A 20323-nucleotide genomic window follows, 5' to 3' on the forward strand; every position below is an offset into this window, starting at 1 on the left:
TGATCCCACCTGGCCATTGCCTTCCATCTCCCTAAGCACACATCATTGTTTCTGCCTCAAGCGTGGCCTCGCAAACAGCCAGCAGACCAAAGACCTCTGCCTGGGACCAGATAAAAAATAACAAATGGGAAGAAAGCAGGAATAGAACAAAATGATGGTTTTGCTAAGCAGGCAGGCTGATTTCTGCAACGTATGTGGTGGCCGCCAGACAGAGGTAACAACCAGGTCCCACCTGTAAAGAACATGAAGGAGGTTTAGTGCAGAACAGCCTGGGAAGGCAGGTGGAGGCCTGCCAGAAAAAGTTTGGAGCACAAAATGTAACCGCAGGGTTATTACAGCGATGGAGCTACCCCTTGAGGTGAAATTAGTGATGTTCCTAACAGACTGAAAACGCCACAGCAATCTGCTAGCTACACCGCTGTAGGAAACTGAGCCATGTGAACACAGCTGTCTTACAAGGATGCAGCCTGGTTTACAGTGATGTATAGACACGCTTGACTTGATAGCTTTTTTTCTTATTTGGTATCATATGCTCCAGATGATCCTGTTTAAATCAGGTAAACTATTCATGCACCATGATTCCAATCCATGAGTGTAAAGACAGAGCAAACTTTGGCCTATAGGAACCAAATGTACTGTGCATATCAAATTCCCTGGCAACAACATATTAGACAGAACACTGAGTTGAGGCAAACTTAATCACATCACTATTAAACTTTGACGCCCTAAAAGGACAGAAACAATCATACTCCCATCACCAATTTGTGTATGGGATTTAGTGACATCCATGTAGTCCAGAGTAAGGATGAGTTCTGCCCAATTTTGTGCACAACAGTGGTGAACATAATTTTTTTAATTCAGTGAAAATATTTTGGGACAGTACCTACTGATGTATTGATTTCAGTGGAGGTGTTCCTAGGTTAAGGTGATACCTGTGCAGAGGCTATAGGGGCAAGGGCGCAGTGAAAACACCCGTAAATGTGAATGTGGAGGTTTGAAGCTTGTGCTGATGGTAGCACTGACACGCCAAACTATGGATGAAAGCTTTTCTCCACAAACAAAAGAGTTCAGCTGGGAGAAAAAGAAAGTAAAACTGGGCTATTACGCTTAACTATTAAAAGCATTGCCCGGATATTTCTCATTGTTTCCTGCAGAGCAAGAGGCATAATCCTAGTGAAGGATAAAACACAGGTTACTGGTGGAAGAGTTTGCAGAAACTAACTTAAGACCTCAACTGCAGCTCAGTTGCAAGGTAGATGAAATTACAATATACATGGAGATTGTCTTCTTGTAAAGAGCCACCATACACTTAGCGACAGACTTCACCCAGTACTATGCAGCACACAATAAAAAAAAAAAAACGAGACAGCCTGTTATTGCTATTCAGCTTTTCATTTTAAAACTTTATCACCATTATACACACTTAGCGCTGTATTGCATAGCTAATACAGCGCTTCTATTCTGCTGTCAGGCCCACAGGTTGTATATCCTAAAGATACACAATAAAGGTTTAGCGGTATAATGCTCTTATTATACCGCTCCCAGAAATGTTAATCTTGAATGTGAGATTTAATGTAAGGCAGACTTGAGGCAGTCATTTTTAATGGTTCAAGCAGGTTTAAGAGCTAAGTCTTCAGGGCAAATTAATGCTTTTCATCTTTAAAAGGTTTACAAATGACAGCACTATCAATGTAAACTTTTAGCCCTGCACAATCAAATATTTAAAAGTAATTGCACATAATTATACTGGATTTTGAAGGTTGTTGAGGAGTTTGCATAAGCACCATATTTAAAAGGACTACATAAAAATAAAAATGTGGATTTACATAGCTGTCATCTTGAAAATGTTTCTAAAAAGGAGTCTCCTAAAGAAAAGTGTACGTGACAAGAGACAATTCCAGATCCACTAGCAGGAGGAGAGACAGTTTGGAAGAGAGACTCTTGTAACTGGAGCACCCCAATAAATACCCTCAGAAATGGCCAGGCGGCAACGTTACTAAAGAGGACAGCACCAGAGGAGATAGGATCTGCCATATAACTAATTAAACATGTAACCAAAGGTATTCTGCTTTCTTTTTATGCAAAATAATGGCTAAAATACATGTTAGAAGTTGTGATTGAAAATAAGAATTCTGGGAGAAATATCATAGGGGCAGAAATGTCGGCACTGCTCACACCACCACTGGAAACTGGGAAGGAATTCCTGTGGTAGCCAAAGGCAAAGCACACTCCTGCTGAAGCGGATAAAAACAAAAAAACCCCGCAAACCCGAGTTTTACAGCCATTTGTATTTCTTTAAAACCAAGCATTTTCATTACTTGGGATTCCCCAGTTTTGGTTGGGGTTTTGTTGTTAAAAAAAAAAAAAAGAAAAAGAAAAAAGTTTGCAATTCATTAAAGAAAAAAGCTAAAGGAGAAAGTTCTGATTTTGGTTTGTTTGCAAAAAGCAAAAAGTGAATTTTCTTTCCCTCCCCCAAACTCGAGATGATTTTAAAACAGCAGGCATACGCTCTTTCCGCCCCGCCCACCCCCAGCAATTTCAGATAAAAAAATACTGACTAGCTCTATTAATTTCCTACAATTGTCTTGCTGCCTACCAGCCAATCTCCAGTAGGATTTGGATGGAAAACCCCAAGTTAGCAATTTGCGTTTAGTAAATTTTCCTGTATCGGGGGGTGGGGAGAAAAAAGAAGAGGAAAAACCCCACGTGGGAAAACACCCGAGCGAGTACATTCTCACTCTTTTGGGAGAACTTTTGCAAATTCCTAGAGACCCAGCGCGACCGGTGCCTGCGTTTGTTCCCTTCCAGGCCTGCCGGAGACCATCAGCTCCCGGCCCAGCTCGGCCCCGCACACGGGCAGAGCGGGCTCCGCCTTTCCACGCCGCACCCGTGTAACAGCTGCTCACCGGCTTGCTGCGGGAGCGGGAGCGGGACCGGGAGCGGGAGCGGGAGCGGGACAGGGACCGGGAGCGCTGCCCGCGCCGCCGAGGCGGCAGCCGGGGCTCCCGAGCAAACCCGGCCCCGCAGCGGGGCGGTCCATCCCCCGCCGGGCCGGGTGCGGGAGGACACCGCGCCCTCCCGGCGGGCGAGCCTGCGCTCCCCGGCCGAGGCCGCGGCCGCAGCCGGCGGGGCTGCGCCTTTAAGGGGCCGGCGGAGGCGGGCGGTTCCTGCGCGGCGGGGCCGCTCCCTCCCCACCGCCGTCCCTGCCTCCCCCGCCGGCCGGCCGGGCGCTGGGCAGTGCCCGCGGGTCGCCGGTGCGGGCCGGGGAGGCGCGGCCGCCTGCCCGCAGCCATGGCTCGGCCCCTGCGCCGCCGGCTGCCGGCCCTCCCGCTTCTGCTGCTGGCAGCCGGCGGGCTGCGGGCGGCGGCGCGGAGCGGCGGCGGCGGCGGCAGCGCCATGGAGGAGCTGGCCACCGAGAAGGAGGCGGAGGAGAGCCACCGGCAGGACAGCGTGAGCCTGCTCACCTTCATCCTGCTCCTCACCCTCACCATCCTCACCATCTGGCTTTTCAAGCACCGCCGCGTCCGCTTCCTCCACGAGACCGGCCTGGCCATGATCTACGGTGAGTCCCGCCGGGGCCCCGGCCCCGCTGCCCGCCCCCCCTCCGCGGGCCGCCGGCTCCCCGAGCGCCGCTGCCACCCCCGGCAGGGGCGGCGGGCCCCGGGTCCCGGCTGCTCGGCCGCGCCCCGCCGCGTCCCCGCTGCCCGAGGCGAGGCGAGGGGCGGGCGGGCGGGCGGCGGCGCAGGGCTAGGCCGCACCCCGGGGGGGAGAGGGGGCCCCGCCGCCGCACGGCCCGCCGGGGCCGGTGCTCCCGGATCCCCTCCCCTCGCCGGCGCCTTTCCCGGGGCCGGGGGCAGGCGGGGGTCGGGCCCGCCGCCCCCCGTGCGGCAGCGGAGCCGCGTCCTGCGCAGGGGCGCGCCCGGCCACCCTCCCCCGGGGCACGGCGTTTGGGCGACCCTCGCCGCTGCGGCAGGCGAGCTGGCCCGGGGGTGCTTGTAGCGATTTGGGGCAGCGGGCCGTGCAGCTCGTCGCGGCGGTGATTTTTGGGAAGCCTTATCCAGATGCCCTCGGCCCGCCGTGGCACGCAGCGTGTGACAGGGAGCGCGTTGGCACCTCCATGCGCTGGGGTTTGCTCGCCGGCTGCCGGCGCGCCGGCGGCCCCGGTTTGGCTGCTGGCTGACTGCAGTGACACCAGACAGCCTGACACCAGACAGCCTGACAGACAGCACCCCCAGCTCTCCTTGAGCCCGCTCGGTGGAAGAAGCACGGTACCGAGTTGAGTTTGCCGTCTCCAGCCCCCTTCTGCCCCAGGGAATGGGAGCGCAGGCACCCCCAGGGAATGGGAGCAAAGGGAAAATAAATCCCTCGGCAGAAAGCGTGTTCTCCCCTGCGTTTGTGGAGCGGGCGATTCGGACGGAGGAGCTGGGCTCTGCGCTGGTACCGGTAATGGCTGGCGCACAGGTGAACCTGAACCCGCGGCACGGAGTCCTTGCTCCGCCGCGAACTCGCACGACTGTTTTTCGTGCGCAGCTTGCTATGCAGAGCATAAAGAGTTGCGATGAGGAGCAGCCATCCATTTAAAAAATGATTTGTCTGCCGGTGATTGGCTACTGCCGTCGCGCCAGGGGCGCTTCTTCTCCTTCGTGAGCCAAATCGGTTCCCGCTGCACCTACCCAATGCTGGTCGGGATAAGCGTATTGAGGGTAACCACAGATGAGAAATTCGGCACTCAAGGGCAGGGGGAAAATGAACCGTTTCCTCCCCGATGAGTACTACTGCTCTTGAGAGCTACTTGATTGGTTGCAAAGCAGTGGAATTTTCCTCTGCCGATGCTTCTCCTAAACCATCCCAATTTGGTCTTAGTCACTGATCTCTTTGCTGCATTGCTGTGTATTTCACGTACGCTTGTTGCTGAAAACTGACAAATTAATGATTGGGCATATAAGTTAAGTTATGCACTAGCATGATAATGCTTAGCAGCTGAATAGTGCTCGGGAGATGGTAGATTAACTGTGTATGTGCTGATTGGAAGAGACAGGCTAAGGTTGTATTGAGGATGTTGTTTAGATGTTACCCTGGTGTTATCACCTGCAGAAAGTTCATTTGTGTTTTAAGACCATTTCAGTGATTTAGGTGGTTTACTTTATAATCGAAATCTTGTGTACGTGGGAGCGCTCACGTGTGCAATACAAGTACCAGGGCATCAAGGGCATTTGGGTATGCATTTTGATGAGCTGTGTGGGAAATAAGAAATTATTCAGCTGGAGAACTTCTGCCTCTCATTGAACTAGTTTACTCTAACATCCAGTTCCTGACCCACGAAATGGATGCTAGAATCCCAGCTTGATGTACAAGTGCTGGTATTCTGTGTTAGGAAAGGCACTACGCTATAGCCCTTTCTGCACCACATGCAGCACTGCCGAAAGAATGGCTGGCTCAAACCATTGCATGTTCTTGGCATGCCCTCGTTTAAATAATTTTGTTTTCATAGATCATTCCTCAATACACTCGCCTTCTAAATGTGCCCCTTCAGTATACCAAAATACGTGCTCTTCTCCCTCCCAAGCAAACTGACTTTTGCCATGTCATGGTAAACATCCGAGGAAACACGTTTAGTGAGTTTGGTTCCTTTCTAGCCTTCATGCCAGTAAAGCTCTGCGGAGGCCTGGTTTCATTTAAGCATTTTGCAGACTTCCTTTAGAGCAAAGAAAAAAACATAGCAAGTGTCATAGTAACTGTCTGTTATATTTCTGATAAGCAGGCTTTATTCCTCAAATAGGAATTTCTCCTCTTCCTTCTTTGTCACTTAAAGGATAGCAGTTAAACTGAGAGATGAGTTTCTATTTTGCTCCTAACTTGGTATCTGAGAAATGTATGTTTTACAAACAATGCGTGTATTTAAAATACATATATTTGATCAGTCTGACTTAAACACAAAATTATGTGGTGATATTTCAACCAAAGATTTTAACCAAAGATTTTGTACTCCTAAACCCACAAGTATGTAGAATGAAGCAGTTCTGGGTGTCTAGGTGCTCCGGTAAGGATGTATTTCATCGTATGTTATTGGTGTAGGCTCCAAACTCTGCATACTAGGTAACTTTCACATGGTTTTATGGTCAAGTCTACAGCACTTCTACAATTTTCATTCAATTTTTCTGACCGAAAAGGCAAAAGTGTTTCTATCACAGGAGTTTTCAATGCTACCTGAGTAAGTGGCTTTCATTTACAGAAGTAAGCTAGTACTTCAGTGCTGATTAATTTTTATTGTGGAGACAATGACAGAGGAAAAACTGGCTTATTGCACCTCAAACCCCTCCAAAACTGTTGTTTTCACAGCGATGAATCTTTGGATGATTGTATTAGCTAAGGTCAAAAGTGTATTTGATCTAGTTAGAACTGCATGTCTTGATGGTTGCTTGCTGCTTTTCCTCTTTAAGAAGAGGTGATGGAGCTGGATTTTTTTTTTTTTTCCTTATCTAGCCATGAATTTACAGTAATGTGCAATGAGACCTCTTTCCCTGAGCGCAGTAGGAATCAGATGGCATGACACTGGCTTGAAATGGTGAGCGGAGAAGTTGCCACCAGCCAGAGTTTTAACCAACAATTCTCACTTATCTTTTCTGAGAATCCAGATACGAGCGCATCCTGTTCTACTTTCATTATGTTTCTGCTGTTGATTTGATCGCATTTCTGTTAGAGACAGCATGTGTTCCCAGCTAAAAAGACCCGTGGTCCAAGTACTGCTGGTGCTGCCAAAGTTTACATTTCTTCCAGGCTTTGAGTAGCACGTTTTCTGCTGCCCATTGAATGAGAGGCATCTGTCATGCCTGAGAGTGTCAGTGTGGTGGTCTCATTACCCAGTCCTCAAGAGAACAAAGGCTAATGCCATGTTCAGATTTGCTGTGTTTTATATAAATTCATCGTGCTAGCTGCTTCAGTTGAAGATTAAAAAGTTGTTTAAAATCATTATGTGGTCTTTACAAGTTTTATTTCTTGTGTTGTCCCTGTCCCTCCAACAGACAGTTGCTGCTTCTCTGTCTGTATTATTCTGGTGTGTTAAATACCTTTCTCTGGAAACATATGTTAAGATGTGAAATAATGTGAAGTTTGCATGAGTGTTTAATGACTTACAGTGCTGCTTTTTTTTTTGCTTTTTTTTTTTGTGGTGTGCAACTTAAAATCTTATTTTTGATGAAGCAATATGAAAGTTATAGATCTCAGCTGCATGTGCTAGAACTGATGATTGTATACGTGAAAGAGGAAGAGACCCAGCTTTTTTGAACGTCATAAACTACTTTGCACCTAAAGCTGCAGATTCAGGCACAATGCTGATTCGAATTGGTTATGGACCACGCCATCGCACTGTGATTATGCACGTGTCATTCCACAAGATGCTTTTGGCTTATAAAGTGCTAAAGCCATTGAATTCTGGTCTTGAAACTGTAGCAAGGGTGTTGCGCTGTGGAAGTTAAGTACTTGCATGGGGCAAATGTTCTGCAGCTGCTCCAGCAACAGTATTACTAATGCACGTCATTATGGAGTAATAAAAAAAAACCCCAAACCAAACAACCCACAACAGAGCAATTAAGGAATTGAGACTTTGCTGACACACTTCCAACTTGCAATGGTGGTCATGATGCTCACTTTTCTTTGTGCTGGTCTGAGTCCCAAGGGTAAAGTGTTCCGAGCTGTGTTTTTCTTCAAGAGGTTCAACTCTGTATGGCAACTCTGCGTTTGGCAGGCTGCTTCACTCTCTGCTGAGGAGCATCCCCATGTGGTAGGGAGCCACAGGACATGGACCGTGCACCTTGAAAGCTCAGGGAAGAGCTTAAGGATGGGAAGTAATGGTGGCTCCCCAGCACTCTGCTCTTTAGGAAGCAGCTATCTGGACATGTAGACATGTCTCAGGAGACCCAGTGGTATCACTCCCATTAGGCAATTAGTTTGTCCCTTTTCATAAGTGATAATTTGGGTAACTGGCAACCCACACATCTGCACAGGTGTCAGTCCTACCAGGTACCTTCTTGACTGCAGGGTTGTTCTGGAACTGCCTGGGGGCCACGTGTGCTGGCGCTGTAGGTAAGAGTCAAAGCAAAATGGGATTTGCGTACAGAAAAAGAAAAACAATATATGAAGAGGCATATAAAACTTCTGTTACCTTTTGTGGATCAGAAATGAGAGATAAGAGTTAAATGTTCGGGATAAAAATATCAGATTTGTTCAGAAATACTCTATCAGACTAAGTTTCTGTATCCACAGGGTAGATATAGAAAAGGCCTATTTTTAGCTCATCTGGCAGCAGTGCTCTCTGTTACAATTCTAGTCTCTACACATGCTAGAGATGACCTAACGCATCTCCACAGCCATCCAAATAATGGCAGTGTTGGTATGTAATAAGCCACTTTCACATAAGCCTTCTAATACTAGATTTAGGAGCATAATTCTGAGCACCCAGTTTTGAGAACATTATCCTTTCTCTGGCAATCTGCTTGTTCTTCCTGGATATTCTTTTAAATCAATTGGTTACAGGCTTTCAAAGTGAGTCTAGCTCAATTTGTTGGCTGCTCAGGACATTTTAATTGTATTGCAAATCTTGTCTGTAAGCTTGCTTTGTGGCCTGCTACTGGATGGAACTTATCATTTTATCTTGTGAGAGATTTTGGAAGAGGTACCATATCTCTGTTACTAACCTACCTGTATTTCAGATTTGCTCTTCAGGTGGGGGAGTTGGATAGCTTATAAATCACTGATGTTTCTGAAATATCTTTGGAATATAATTCAGCTGTAGTCCTTGGAGCAGTGATTTTGTGTGGTGTTTTTGGGATGGGGGGTTATGGTTTTTTTGTTGTGTGGGTTGTTTTTTTTTTTTTTAGGGAGGCCAGTGGTTTTAATAGCAATTAAGATAAATTAGTTCATTTCTATGTTTGTTAACTTCAGCTTCATAAGATGTTCTGTCAAATCAGCACCAGAATACCCTTCTGATCACCGGCGTGAGCCAAAGAAGAGAGAAAGGGCAACCCTGGATTTCTTCTATGTGAGGAAGCCTCTGGCAATATAACTGGCTGTTAAAACTAGTACTGCCCAACAACAGCACACAGTTGTAGGAACCAGCTGGAGGCTGAAGGGGAAGTTGTTCCTTTGCATATACTGTAATTCTCATCTGAATTAGAAAGCACAAACAGATGCCAGTTCTGCAATACTGCAGAGCTCGCACGTGTGCCTGCCTTCTGCTCCTGTGTGCCGGCTCAAGGGCTGGTTGTGTTGGTAGGAGCATGCTGAATTAAGGGCAGGTAACCTGATGTCTGGTGCATGAACTTGTGAGGTGGTTCTGCAGTGCATTACGGGTTACCATTGCTCTTGTCTGGGCCCTGTAGGAACCTGAGGTTTTCCTTAGTCCACTTCAGAAGGTTTTTTTTTTTTTTTGCAGCCGTTTCCAATTTTCTTTGTTACTTTGCAATAGAAATACAACTCTAAACAGGTCCTCCAAGGAACCTCCCTGAAACAACACAAGGACTGAGCTCCTCTGTAGATGCAGAGTGTTTGCAGCTACTCCAATAGCTTCTGCTCTCGGTGCAGGTGAGAAGACTGGAAAAGGGATGGTGAGGGAGCGTATAAAAGCTGTCAAATCCTACAAGATGCCCAAAGCTGCTTTCTCAGGTGCTGATGGTGTCCCTGTCTCGGTGCTGCTCTGCTCAATAATTGGGGCTCTATATGTTTTGGGGAGAAGGTGGGTGGGACAGATCAGGTCTCGGTTTTTAGCTGTCTCCTTTCCCTTTGGCAAGTTAGGCCTTTGTTTTATGGATGATCATAGAAGGGTAATAGGGAGTGTTTTCCTTGGCTATGTTAACAAAAATCTGTGTAGCAACTGGCACGTAATCTTATCTTGGGGTTTCACAATATTGCTTTGACTGATGCCTTATGTAAAACAAAATGAACAATTCAGACATTGTTCTTTCCAATATTTAATTAAAAAACGGTGATTCTGCCTGTGCCTTCTCTTGCAGTGCATCTGTTAGACACCTTTCACACTTTCTGTGCTATAGAAAGACTAGAGCATCTTAACACCAAAGTCCCCTTCACCCCAGGCGATGAGCCACACAGCAGAGTGCTTTCAGAAGGGCCTCTGGTTCATCTGTACAACCAGTTCTGGGCAGCATTTAGGTTCAGGAGTGCAACCTGTGAAATGTCCTTCTAAAGTACTGTGTGTCCTGGGCTCACTAACAGAGGTGGAAACTCTAAAGACTTCTGCTGCGTGTGCTCCCAGCTCCTACTGTCAGCAAAGTTGGTACAACTGGTAACGGGCATAAGCCTTGCCTCTGGCTTGCTGGGGCCCAAACTCTCCCTTCTCAGGGAACTGGCCTCATCTCCAAGCTGGGATGATTCCCCACAGCACCACAGCACACGTCTCTGGAAGCAGTCATGGGAAGGCTCGATTCCCTGTGACAGAAAAGTGACATAATTCAGCAAGTTATGCTCCCCTTTCTGTCCTCTGTCCTCACAAACCTCACTTTGTGAGTGTATAGTAGCCCTTTTTCCCCATCCTTCCTTCTGAAAGTTGGCCTCCCCTTACCCCAACCTACTCTGAGGAATAGTTTAGGACAACATCTTAAAGAGTTGGGTGAAACCTTTCTCTTGTTTCTGGTAGGGAGATATTTCCAGCCCCATCCCCTGCTATCTGAACAACCATTCTCTCCATTAGGTAGAAGTGGCGGTATCTACGCCCCTTCTGAGCTAGAAACCAGAAATCTGAAGCAGGAACCACCAGTCAGCCATCATTTTAAAAAAAAAAAAAAAAAAGCCTCAGAGCTATGGTGTATTATAGGATACCTCCTGCAGCCCAGAACTATGCATCTTGGCCAGTTAGGGGCCAGAAGTAAAAATATTTTGCAGTTCCTATCTAGCCCTTTAACAGATGCTGCATACCGTGGATGCTCTTTCCTTGCTCGCGTGCTGACTGCTGAGAGTCCGGCACTGAGCTGCTGAACTGTCCCTGTGTGTTCAGGAGACAGCCTCAGTATTTAACTCAAGGCTGTTGTTTCCACTCTGACAGCCAGAAATACCAGCTTGTAGACTTTTTTCTTTTTTTTTTTTAACTGAGTCCTTATTTGTGACCCAGGATTAGTGCTTTATCCCTATTTAATACTGAATATAGCCTTTCTCCCCCTGCTTTAGTCTAAGTGGTGTCTATATTGAAAGGATGTGATACAAGCAATTATTTTTTTAGAAGGGTATTTATCTTGAAAGGGTTCTTACTAGCGTTGTAAAAAATACACAGTTGTTCTCAGCAGATCAGATCTTTTCTGTGTCTACCAAAGATGGGTAATTTAGCTTAAACGCACTGCTTTTTTTCCCCCTATTAAAAAGCACTTCAGCCTGCAATTAACTGAGTGTGAAGGGAGAAAAAAAGAAATGGTATAAAACTGCCTCCCCCCCCCCCCCATGCCCTGAAATCACACAATTCACTTTACTTTAGAAGTGTCTAAAGGCCCTTGAAAGCTGTGGTGGAAGAAGCTGAGGGTTTTTTTTATCAGGAAGAAATAGTTGAAGGCTCCCCCTCAATTAAAGTAGAGGAGATGAACTGTGCTGTTACCCAGGGGAGGTGCGTGGTTTCTGTGCTTTCTTCCTGGCTTCAGTTATTTCATGTTCAGTTTCAAAGGCTGGGTTTAAGCTCTGCATTTCTCCTGCTAAAGCTGTATGTGTGAGCCAGGCGTCGGGAGGCGGGGGGGAATCACACCCCTACCGAGTAGGTCTGTCCTGGCAAAGCTCTTGTAGGTGCAGCACTGGTGCCAGAAGGTGCTGGTGGGCTTACCTGTGCTGCTACCCTGCGTGGCCCAGCAATGGGGTAGCTCTGCCGCCCCCCCGCAGGGTCCTGCCTGTAAAGCTGTGCTGGCAGGGCTTGCAGGTCTGCTGTAGTCTGGGCTACTTCTCCATAGCTGCCATTGTCTCCACTTGCAGGGTTTTCAAAATACCCCCACCCTGTTGAAATAGGTTTTAAAGGCAGTTGGGGACCACTGAAATACCTGGTGCAAACTTTAAGTGCGTGTAATGAGTGTATTACTAGTTCCTCCTCTGTGTTACCTTGTAAGCCCCTTGGAGGGGGCACTTTGAACAGCAGAGCTGTGGGTCTGGTGGACACCTTGGTGTGCTGGCTTTGTGGAAATGTTTAAATAAAATGGTATGCTTATTCTGAATGCCACGTCTTTCCATACTTGTCTTCTCACTTCTGCTTAAAAAGAATAATTAGTACTGAGGAGATTTTTTTTTTTTGTTAACCAAAAAAGGATGGAAACAAAGGACCACGGTATAAATGTATTCTAAAACGCAATTAACTTGTCTATGCATGACAGTCTTCAACGTGCTGGCTGTGTGTGGATGCACCTGTGACTCTTACCATCGGTAGCTAGCTGAAGAGAAAGCTGCTTGTGTGGCTTGGTGGCCCCGACATGTGAGGTTCTTCCCTGTGTCCGTTCTGCAGCAGGGCACGCTGTGGCTGTGCTCGGTGACAACACACTGGGAGTGTCGTCATTGCTTCCGAGGCTCGGATGCTATCCTATCAGTTGAAGAATTGGATTAAATATGAAAACTGCTGTTAACCTTTGCCATTGCTTTGAATGTGAGATACTAATACAAAGGTGTAATAACTGATGATAGTTTAAAAATATCAGGTGACCCACAAGGATATGACTAGCTTTTGATTTGTACTCTTTGAATCCATTAGAATGGATACTATCTGTTTCCACACTAATTCTGAGAAATTATTATTTTTTCCCCCCCTTTCTTAGCACTTGATATCAAGTCCTTCAGTAGTGAAAGGGGGCCCGCATTTACAGTGTCATATACCTCTCTGCTGTTGTCTTACTGCTGCACAATCCTTCCTATTCACTCTTTCCTTCAAGTCAGTTTTCACTGTGCTCACTGATCATGTAATGGCCTTTCTCCTGGGAATAGTTTCCTTATCCATGAGGCAGCTTGACTTTTCTTCCTTAAATTGCCGCCTTAGTGAGCAAATTGTTAGTGTTTAGCCCCAGAATCCACCCTCTCCTGCAGCTAGAGAACTTGCTTTACAGCCTTTGCTGGGCATACAAGTCACCTGCTATGGAGTTGGACGCTTGCCCCATCTGCAGCTCTGATGAGGCTAGAGATCATGTATTTACATTCCCAGTATACCCAGCACTGTTATTTGCAGTCTTAGGATCTGGCTGGTTTTGTAGGTGAATTTACAAACTCTACTTCTATACACTGTGAAGTATTTAAAAAAAAAAACAATACATTTGGAGAAGTAGAGGCTTTACCTGGGCATGTTTGAAAGTGATCTGGGTTGGCTTTTTCATATAATGGCAATCATCAAAGACCTAGCAATGTTCTACCTAATTAATACTGTATTTGCTTGTCTGTGTATGAGCAATGAAGTTGATAACCTAAAGTGGTTGAGAGAGAGAGAGAATACAATTCATACTTTATTTGTGTTTGCTAGGAGATACTGTATTTAAACTTACTGTTCTTGGCCTGAAATACCAACTTATTCCAGCTGGCTTTTAGCTTTGCTATGTAATTGGCTCTTTCTAAGTAGCCTTTAGAAGGTGGACTTGATAGAGGAGTTTGAACTGGCACATGTAGGGATCTCCCTGGCTAGTCGGGACGGATATGCCACCTGAGGTGGAAGGGGCATTCACGGGCGACGTGAAGCAGTGCGTGGAGTTGGCATCATCGGTTATGCTGCAGTTCTGCAACGGCTGGAAAATACAAGAAGAAGCATGGAGGAAGAAAACTCATGTAAAGGCTTGTTCTTGTTGTGGAAGTGACACCTCATCATTCTTCCTGGGTTATCTTTGATATTCTAGCTGAATATTATGTAATGCTGCGTATGAAGAGCGGAGGAGGGTGACTGTGTGTGACCTTCCACAGACATGTCTGGCAAGGTTAGCTGTAGCATCCTTTCCTGGCTCACAGAATTGAAGCCAGCACTGCTGGGTGTTTAGCTTGTCTTGAAGCTTTATACTTTGGCAGTTGACTGCTGCACAGCATAAAAGGTGCAGTTTTGTCATACCTATCTGCAATACTAGTGTCTTGCAGGGAGCATATTCCCGCCAGACGCTGTTTACAGTGAACAGTTCTCAGAAGGAGGTGAGTATTCTGAAGACGCGATGGTGTGAGTGAAGTAGCCTTAACTCTGGAATAGATTTTCATATGAGCAACTGAGTACCAGTGCGACGTTTCAGCCTAACCATTCTTGTTTTTCATCTCTGCGCGCCAATGTATCTAACTTGGCAAACATTTTGTTGATGACGTTAATTTTTATCTCTAGAAACTTTTAACTTTTTTCCAGCCGTGTTCACATGTGTTACAGCAACGTGTTTTTCTGCTCAGCCCCAGACATCTTCTTCAGGCTTCAGGAGCTTGAGTGGAAACGTTATGCTTCTGTATCAGGTTTAATTTTTCTCTGAAGTTCTGACTTAGCAAGTTCTCAGGGAGTTTGCTGCTCCCAAATCTCCCCCCCTGAGAGAAGAAGCCTCCTTAGAGCACACACAGATTTCTTGAGCTTCCAAAAAATCTAGTGGGTGACCATCCTTCTAATGATTTTTTTTAAGAGATTCATTGACATAAAATTAATCTTTTCCTCAGCACCGCATGACTGAAGTGCTAGTGAGTGATTTCCTACTGGTGACCTGCTTGTTAAGCTGCAGTAACTAAATATAATTGCAGCATAATCAGTTTTTAGATGTGCCTGCATGAAACAGATAAACATCAACATAGATATATATCTCTGTGATACCCAGAACTTGATTATGTCCCCCTTCTCCATGTATTAGCCTCAGAGAACCATAAAAAGAGTTTATTGCTCTTGCTGGCAAATGCTTGAGCATTTATTTCAACATTTTTAGTTTTTGACCCTAATGGTTTTGGGTTCTCTTCCGAAATGTAAAACATAGGACAGTTATATTTCATGTTCTTTGTACTTCAGACACAAATACCTAATCTTCTCATTGTATCTGACATAAGCACCTGATGCATAAGTGTTTTGTCAACCCTAATTAGGGATAGAAGGAACTTTGCATTACACACGTGTGTATGTAAGACAAGGCCCTTCTCATAAAGACTGGAAGGTTGGGGCAGGAGGTGGAAGTACAGTGTACTTCATGTTTGTGAACACTTTCCTAGCCTGTTGAAGCTGAGGCCCCCATCAGGGCCTTAATATTTTATGTACTGCTTAAACTTATGTTCTTAAAAACAAAACCAGACAAACAAAACGAAAAACAGCCTCTGAAGCATTTGGGTTGCTCCACTCACTGGCCAAAGTCATAGGTTCTCTTTCTTCTGTTACCAGACCACAAGCTGTCTTTCTGTTTAGGTGCTATCTCTACCATAGCTCCAAGAGAAACTAGGGACTCCCAAAAATTCAGATGATGATGTCTATATGAATTTTGGTAGCCTCCTTTCCCTCTTCTTTCTTCATATGCAAAGTGCTGACACAGGTACAGATAAATCTTGCCTTCCAATGGCTCCTATGGGTTTGACTATTCTTTTCTGGTCTTGTCTTTTAGCTCTCCTCAAAGAAGTACTATACTTACTCTACCTGCCTGCTTTTTTGTGGGAATTGTCTAAAACTCTTTCCTTGTCACTTCTCTGCCTCTCCCTAAGGCACATCCAATAATTTATCTTAATGCTGACAACCTGTATTGCTCTCCATGTATCAGACCTGCTTTTTTTTCCCCCAGTCTAAACTAAAAATTTTTGCTCACTTCCCTGCCTCTTGGGAACGTGTGGGAATTGGCTCGAGCTCAGAATGGCTGAAATAACTTCTTGTCATTTTTTTCTTCCTCCTGCTACCACAGTCTTGTCCATCTCTCAGGGTGGTTCCCTGAGCACTGCTGAAATGATCTATACCTTGTCTTCACCTGTGAGCTGTTTAAGCTGTGCAGGTTCTTTCTAGGTAACATATATGTAAGACACTAATTCCTGTCTCTCTCTACACAGCTACAGTCCAGGCTTTCATTGCAACATTGACTCCTTCGACGTTCTGCTTCTCAAGGCACGGGAGAAGAATTGTGTTCGGATTAAGCTTTTGCTGTCTGTGTTATAAGTGACTTTTTCCCCACAACACTCTCTTGCTTTGTTGCTGTGTTCTCAACCGTCCTCCTCGTTCTGTGGGTATTGGTTTAGATTTTTTTTTTTTAATTAATACTATATGAATCAGTGTTTTTGCAAAGTGAAAGGTAAAGATGCCACTGTCTGTAGGAATATTTAATTATAACAAGAATTAAACTAGGATTACTTAACTTGCTAATAGGCTGTGTCAAAAGCAAGACCTGCTTTTCAGTCTTTGGACTTCCAAAGAAGGCTTGAAGTGACTCGTGGGCAAAATACAGATTGCTCAGCTATAAGAAAAAAAACTTGGACCACTGATGACTATTTACCACCAGGGTTATGTTATAGAATTTTCTTGGAATGGTGAGTGAGGAAATTAACTCAATTTGTAACACTAGATTGTAACAAATTTGTAAAAAATAGTCTTTTAGTGAGTCTACTTTTCTGAGACCTTCAGAACACTTAATTGCAGAAAAGGGCAATGCTCAAGAACAAAAGTTGATAGCTTTTTGCAATGATGGCAAAGTGCCAGTATCCAAATGATGTACTGTCTGCATGGTGTTTTCTGGACAATTTGATCCTTGAACTGGTCACATTTCTGACCCACGTGCATGCACCCACATACAACATGCATGCTTCAGAGCTGAATTACTCGCTTTCCAGAATAGCCTGTTCTTGCATAATACTCCATATCTGAACACGGAGACAGTTTTCTGATGCTTCACTTGATTGGAAACAGTATTTCTCTGCATTTGATTTAGTACAGAAACTATACCGTTTTACATGTGGAGATAACATTTTTTTTTTTCTAACACCACCAGAAAAACTTGTCAACTAAAGAAACTTAGGTGCCCTCTTTCTATTGTCCCGAAACATAAACCAAGTGTATGTTGTATGGAGAACATAAAATGTCTATGAATCATATATTGAAATAAATATATGATCAATGGCGATCTGATGCACCTTAAGTAATTATTAGGTATGCTCCTAAATTTGACAGTTCTTACTATAGAAGATTTACCTGTTACATTACATTTGCCTTACTGGTTGAGAAACTTGAAACAGCAGCTTGCTGATGAATACGGATTTGTGGGAAGTTCCTGAGCGGGCAGGGGTTTTACGTGTTTCAGAAGTGGTAGGCTGATGTGACCGGGAGGGTGTTCTGGGGCTGGTAAAAAGGACTGGGAAGATCTTACTGGTTCCTGTCAGCACCTGTTTGCCAGAGGCCCATTCTGTAATGGGCTTCAAAGTTAAGGAACATTAACTTGAAAACAGTATCCTATTTTTAAAATTTCTGATAAAAGCTCATTTTTGTACTGTAACTTAAACTAACCAAGTTCCATGGACTTGGGGTTACTACTGGGATGTCACATTTGCAGGATGTGGTCTGCTAGACAAGTGGCTGTATTGACCAGGAAAATTTATCTATGACTTAAGGTTTGATGTGCTTGAGGATCGTGCAGTTTCGTTGTAAGCTTCAGTGAGCAGGAGATCAGCCAGTACTGAAGAAGTCACCTACCCTGTCTGGAAGAAGTTGCAGAACAAATTGCCAGGGCAACAGGTACCCCAAGGAGAAATGCTTGGCTGAACTTTATCTGCAAAGGGAGATGTAACCAGGGAGAAGGCATCAGATTCAGTTAGCCTTTTTGATATGGGCTGAGGGACTGACTATGGGAGGACAGAAGTATTCTGGAGGGATATGAATTTTTTTTAGGGGTGACAAAATAAATGGCTGGAAAAAGTAGAAGCTTTTCTGCAAGGAAGAAAAATATTCTGATTGCTACACTTTTCTTTGCTATATTCCTGTGCTATTTGGCAGACCTTTCTACGTAGTCTGTGGGTCACAGTCGAGTAACCTCAAGTCTTTGAGGTGATAAATAGAAAATCCCGAAAAAGAGCATTTTCCCTCAGGAACTTAACTGGGGAGGGAGCTTCTGGCTGTGGCTGGGGTTAGGCTGTTCAGCTATGTGGTATACATTCTCAGAAGTCAATGCGAGTTGCACCATCTCTGAACCACCACAACTGTGTTGCTCAGCCCATAAAAATGTTTTTAGTCACCTGTTTACGCCGCTGCTTTTTTCTTCTTTTTTCTACTTGCTTGGCACACCTAGCACACAGGAAGGTATAGTGTGATAGCAGGGAGCAGGGGAATGGTTGGGCCACTGCTGCTCATCAGCCTAAAGTAAGGATCCAATTCGCCTCAAAACGCTTTGTACCTGTTTGTGTGGCATGAAAAAAAAAAAAGTGTCTGTCTATTTGCAGATCCATGAAATACCATATTAGCATCCAAGCATTGTAAAGCTTTAATAATTTTTGCCTCTTAAAGATGGAAAATAGTACTGAATCTGAAGTACGCAACAAGACAGGTTTGCAAAAGGCTGCTCGGGAAACTCACTGCTGAATTTGGATCATGAGTTGTGATTCTGTCCTTAGTGATTTCCACTAGCGTTGTCTTTTCTGTTCAGGGAAAAGCAGAACCCTCCACCCTGCAGCAGTCGATGATGTGCATGCTCTTCACACCTATAATAATCAAACAGGGCCCCAATTAAACATGATCTGACTTTGCATATCTTAACTGTGCCTGTAACATGTCCATGACTTTTGCTTTACAGCAGCCGTGCAAGGCAGGCAGGCTGCCATGTCCCTGACGGGAGGAGCGCGAGAGGGCGTGCGGGTGCTGGAGTGCCCCTTCTCCATCGCTGAGAATTAACCTGGCACGCAGGCATGTGCGCGACTTCTTGTGCCTTTTTTCTAGCCAACGGTTATAAGGAGAGCTGATTATTCTTTTTTCTTCAATGTGTGCCTGAGTATTAGTAAATAGTAAACAGGGGTTTTCCTGGGCTTTTTGTGGAGTTCTTGGTGTTTGCCATGAATGTCTTGGTATCAGGCAGTGTGTGCATTATTCATCTCGTAAGATCGGCTCAGTCCTTTATTTCTGTTTGATTCGGTGCAAGATTTTAATTACTGTTGTGACAGGAGAGTTGTGGCACACCTTATTAACTTTCAGTTGAATTTAATGATAAGTCTTCTATTTAGACTGGTGGAAAAGACGATCTTTTGCCCAGAGAGTAACCGAAGCTGAACCCAGTGCTCGAAGCAAATCTAGTAGTGGCCAGTCATTATGCTGGTTTCTGAATGTATGGATTCTATACATTTGATGGTATTATCTGCCAAATTTTTTATCATTATGTTTGTGGTCTAAAACTTGGCTGACTGCAGTCTGAGTGTTTTCCCAATGAGCTGGCAGTTCAGGCTGTCAGCATTCAGCATGAGTAACTGGGCACACCTTTTGTCTGTGTTTTGCTATTATAACAATCCAGAAGGTGACACTTTCTCCTGCACCTATCTGGATCTCATAGCCTGAAACATTATGGTAACAATGATAGTGCTGCACTCATCCTCAAAGTTCTGCTGTTCCTTCTAAAATATTACAGTTATTTATGTCAGAAGAAAATGATAGGCTAAATAGTCTACTTGCTTCCTTATGATAATTAGCTCCAGTCCTGAAACTAATCCTGTATACCTGAGGGTCTAATAGCTAGGTGACACTTCACTCTAAGGAGCAGTTATGCAATTTGATCTTCCATTTACTGTTGCTTAACCTGCTCATATTTCATAATAAGTCCTCTTGCTTAAATTGATACAGCTTGTTAAAAGCTTTGCAAAAAAAATGCAATGAATGTGTATTTACTGGGTTGCATTGTCTATTGTGTAATCTATTTTTAGAACTCAGGCAATTTTTTATTCACATTGGGTTATAGCAAAAGCACTGTGCAGCTGGTTTGCCTGCTACTGAGGGAAAGCTCGTTGAAGTGGTGATTCTCTCTCTCGAGGTCCTTGGCATGAATAGGCATCACAGCAGTAACTTTTCTCAAGAACTACTTTAATTGCTACAGCTTCAGAATGTATCATTGTCAGGAGCTGATGTGAACATACTTCTTGTACGGAAGCAGCAGAATGCTCCACAGTGCCTGCAACAGCGCTTCAGCATATCCATAACCTCGTTTTTATTTTTGTCATTCCTTCTTACTGTCAGTTATTGATCCCTAGATACAAAGGACTGGGGAAAGGTAGTCTTTCTGTTTATTTGGGAGGGAGGGTGCTGCGAAACAACTTTATTTATACAGAAGCACTTTGCAGCTTTTGAAATACAGCATTTGAATGATGTAGTCCTTCATAAACCCTTGTTGACTCAATTTCCACCATTTTCCTGTTTCGTTTTGAAGAGTGTGTA

General features: G+C 44.9%; 1 protein-coding gene across 3 annotated transcripts in view; it reads left to right on the forward strand.

The window, feature by feature from the left end:
* Positions 1-3291: 3291 nt before the first annotated feature.
* The window catches only part of SLC9A7 (solute carrier family 9 member A7), an 80081-nt gene continuing 63049 nt past the window's right edge, over positions 3292-20323 (forward strand). For 2 of the 3 annotated variants that reach the window (XM_075727857.1, XM_075727859.1), the window contains exon 1: positions 3397-3562. In XM_075727857.1, the coding sequence (XP_075583972.1) occupies positions 3397-3562 (166 nt within the window). Of the gene's footprint in view, positions 3563-20323 lie in introns of all 3 variants that reach the window. The other variant, XM_075727856.1, reaches the window with a different exon arrangement.

Source organism: Pelecanus crispus, chromosome 1, assembly GCF_030463565.1.
Source record: "Pelecanus crispus isolate bPelCri1 chromosome 1, bPelCri1.pri, whole genome shotgun sequence".
Taxonomy (NCBI): Eukaryota; Metazoa; Chordata; class Aves; order Pelecaniformes; family Pelecanidae; genus Pelecanus; species Pelecanus crispus.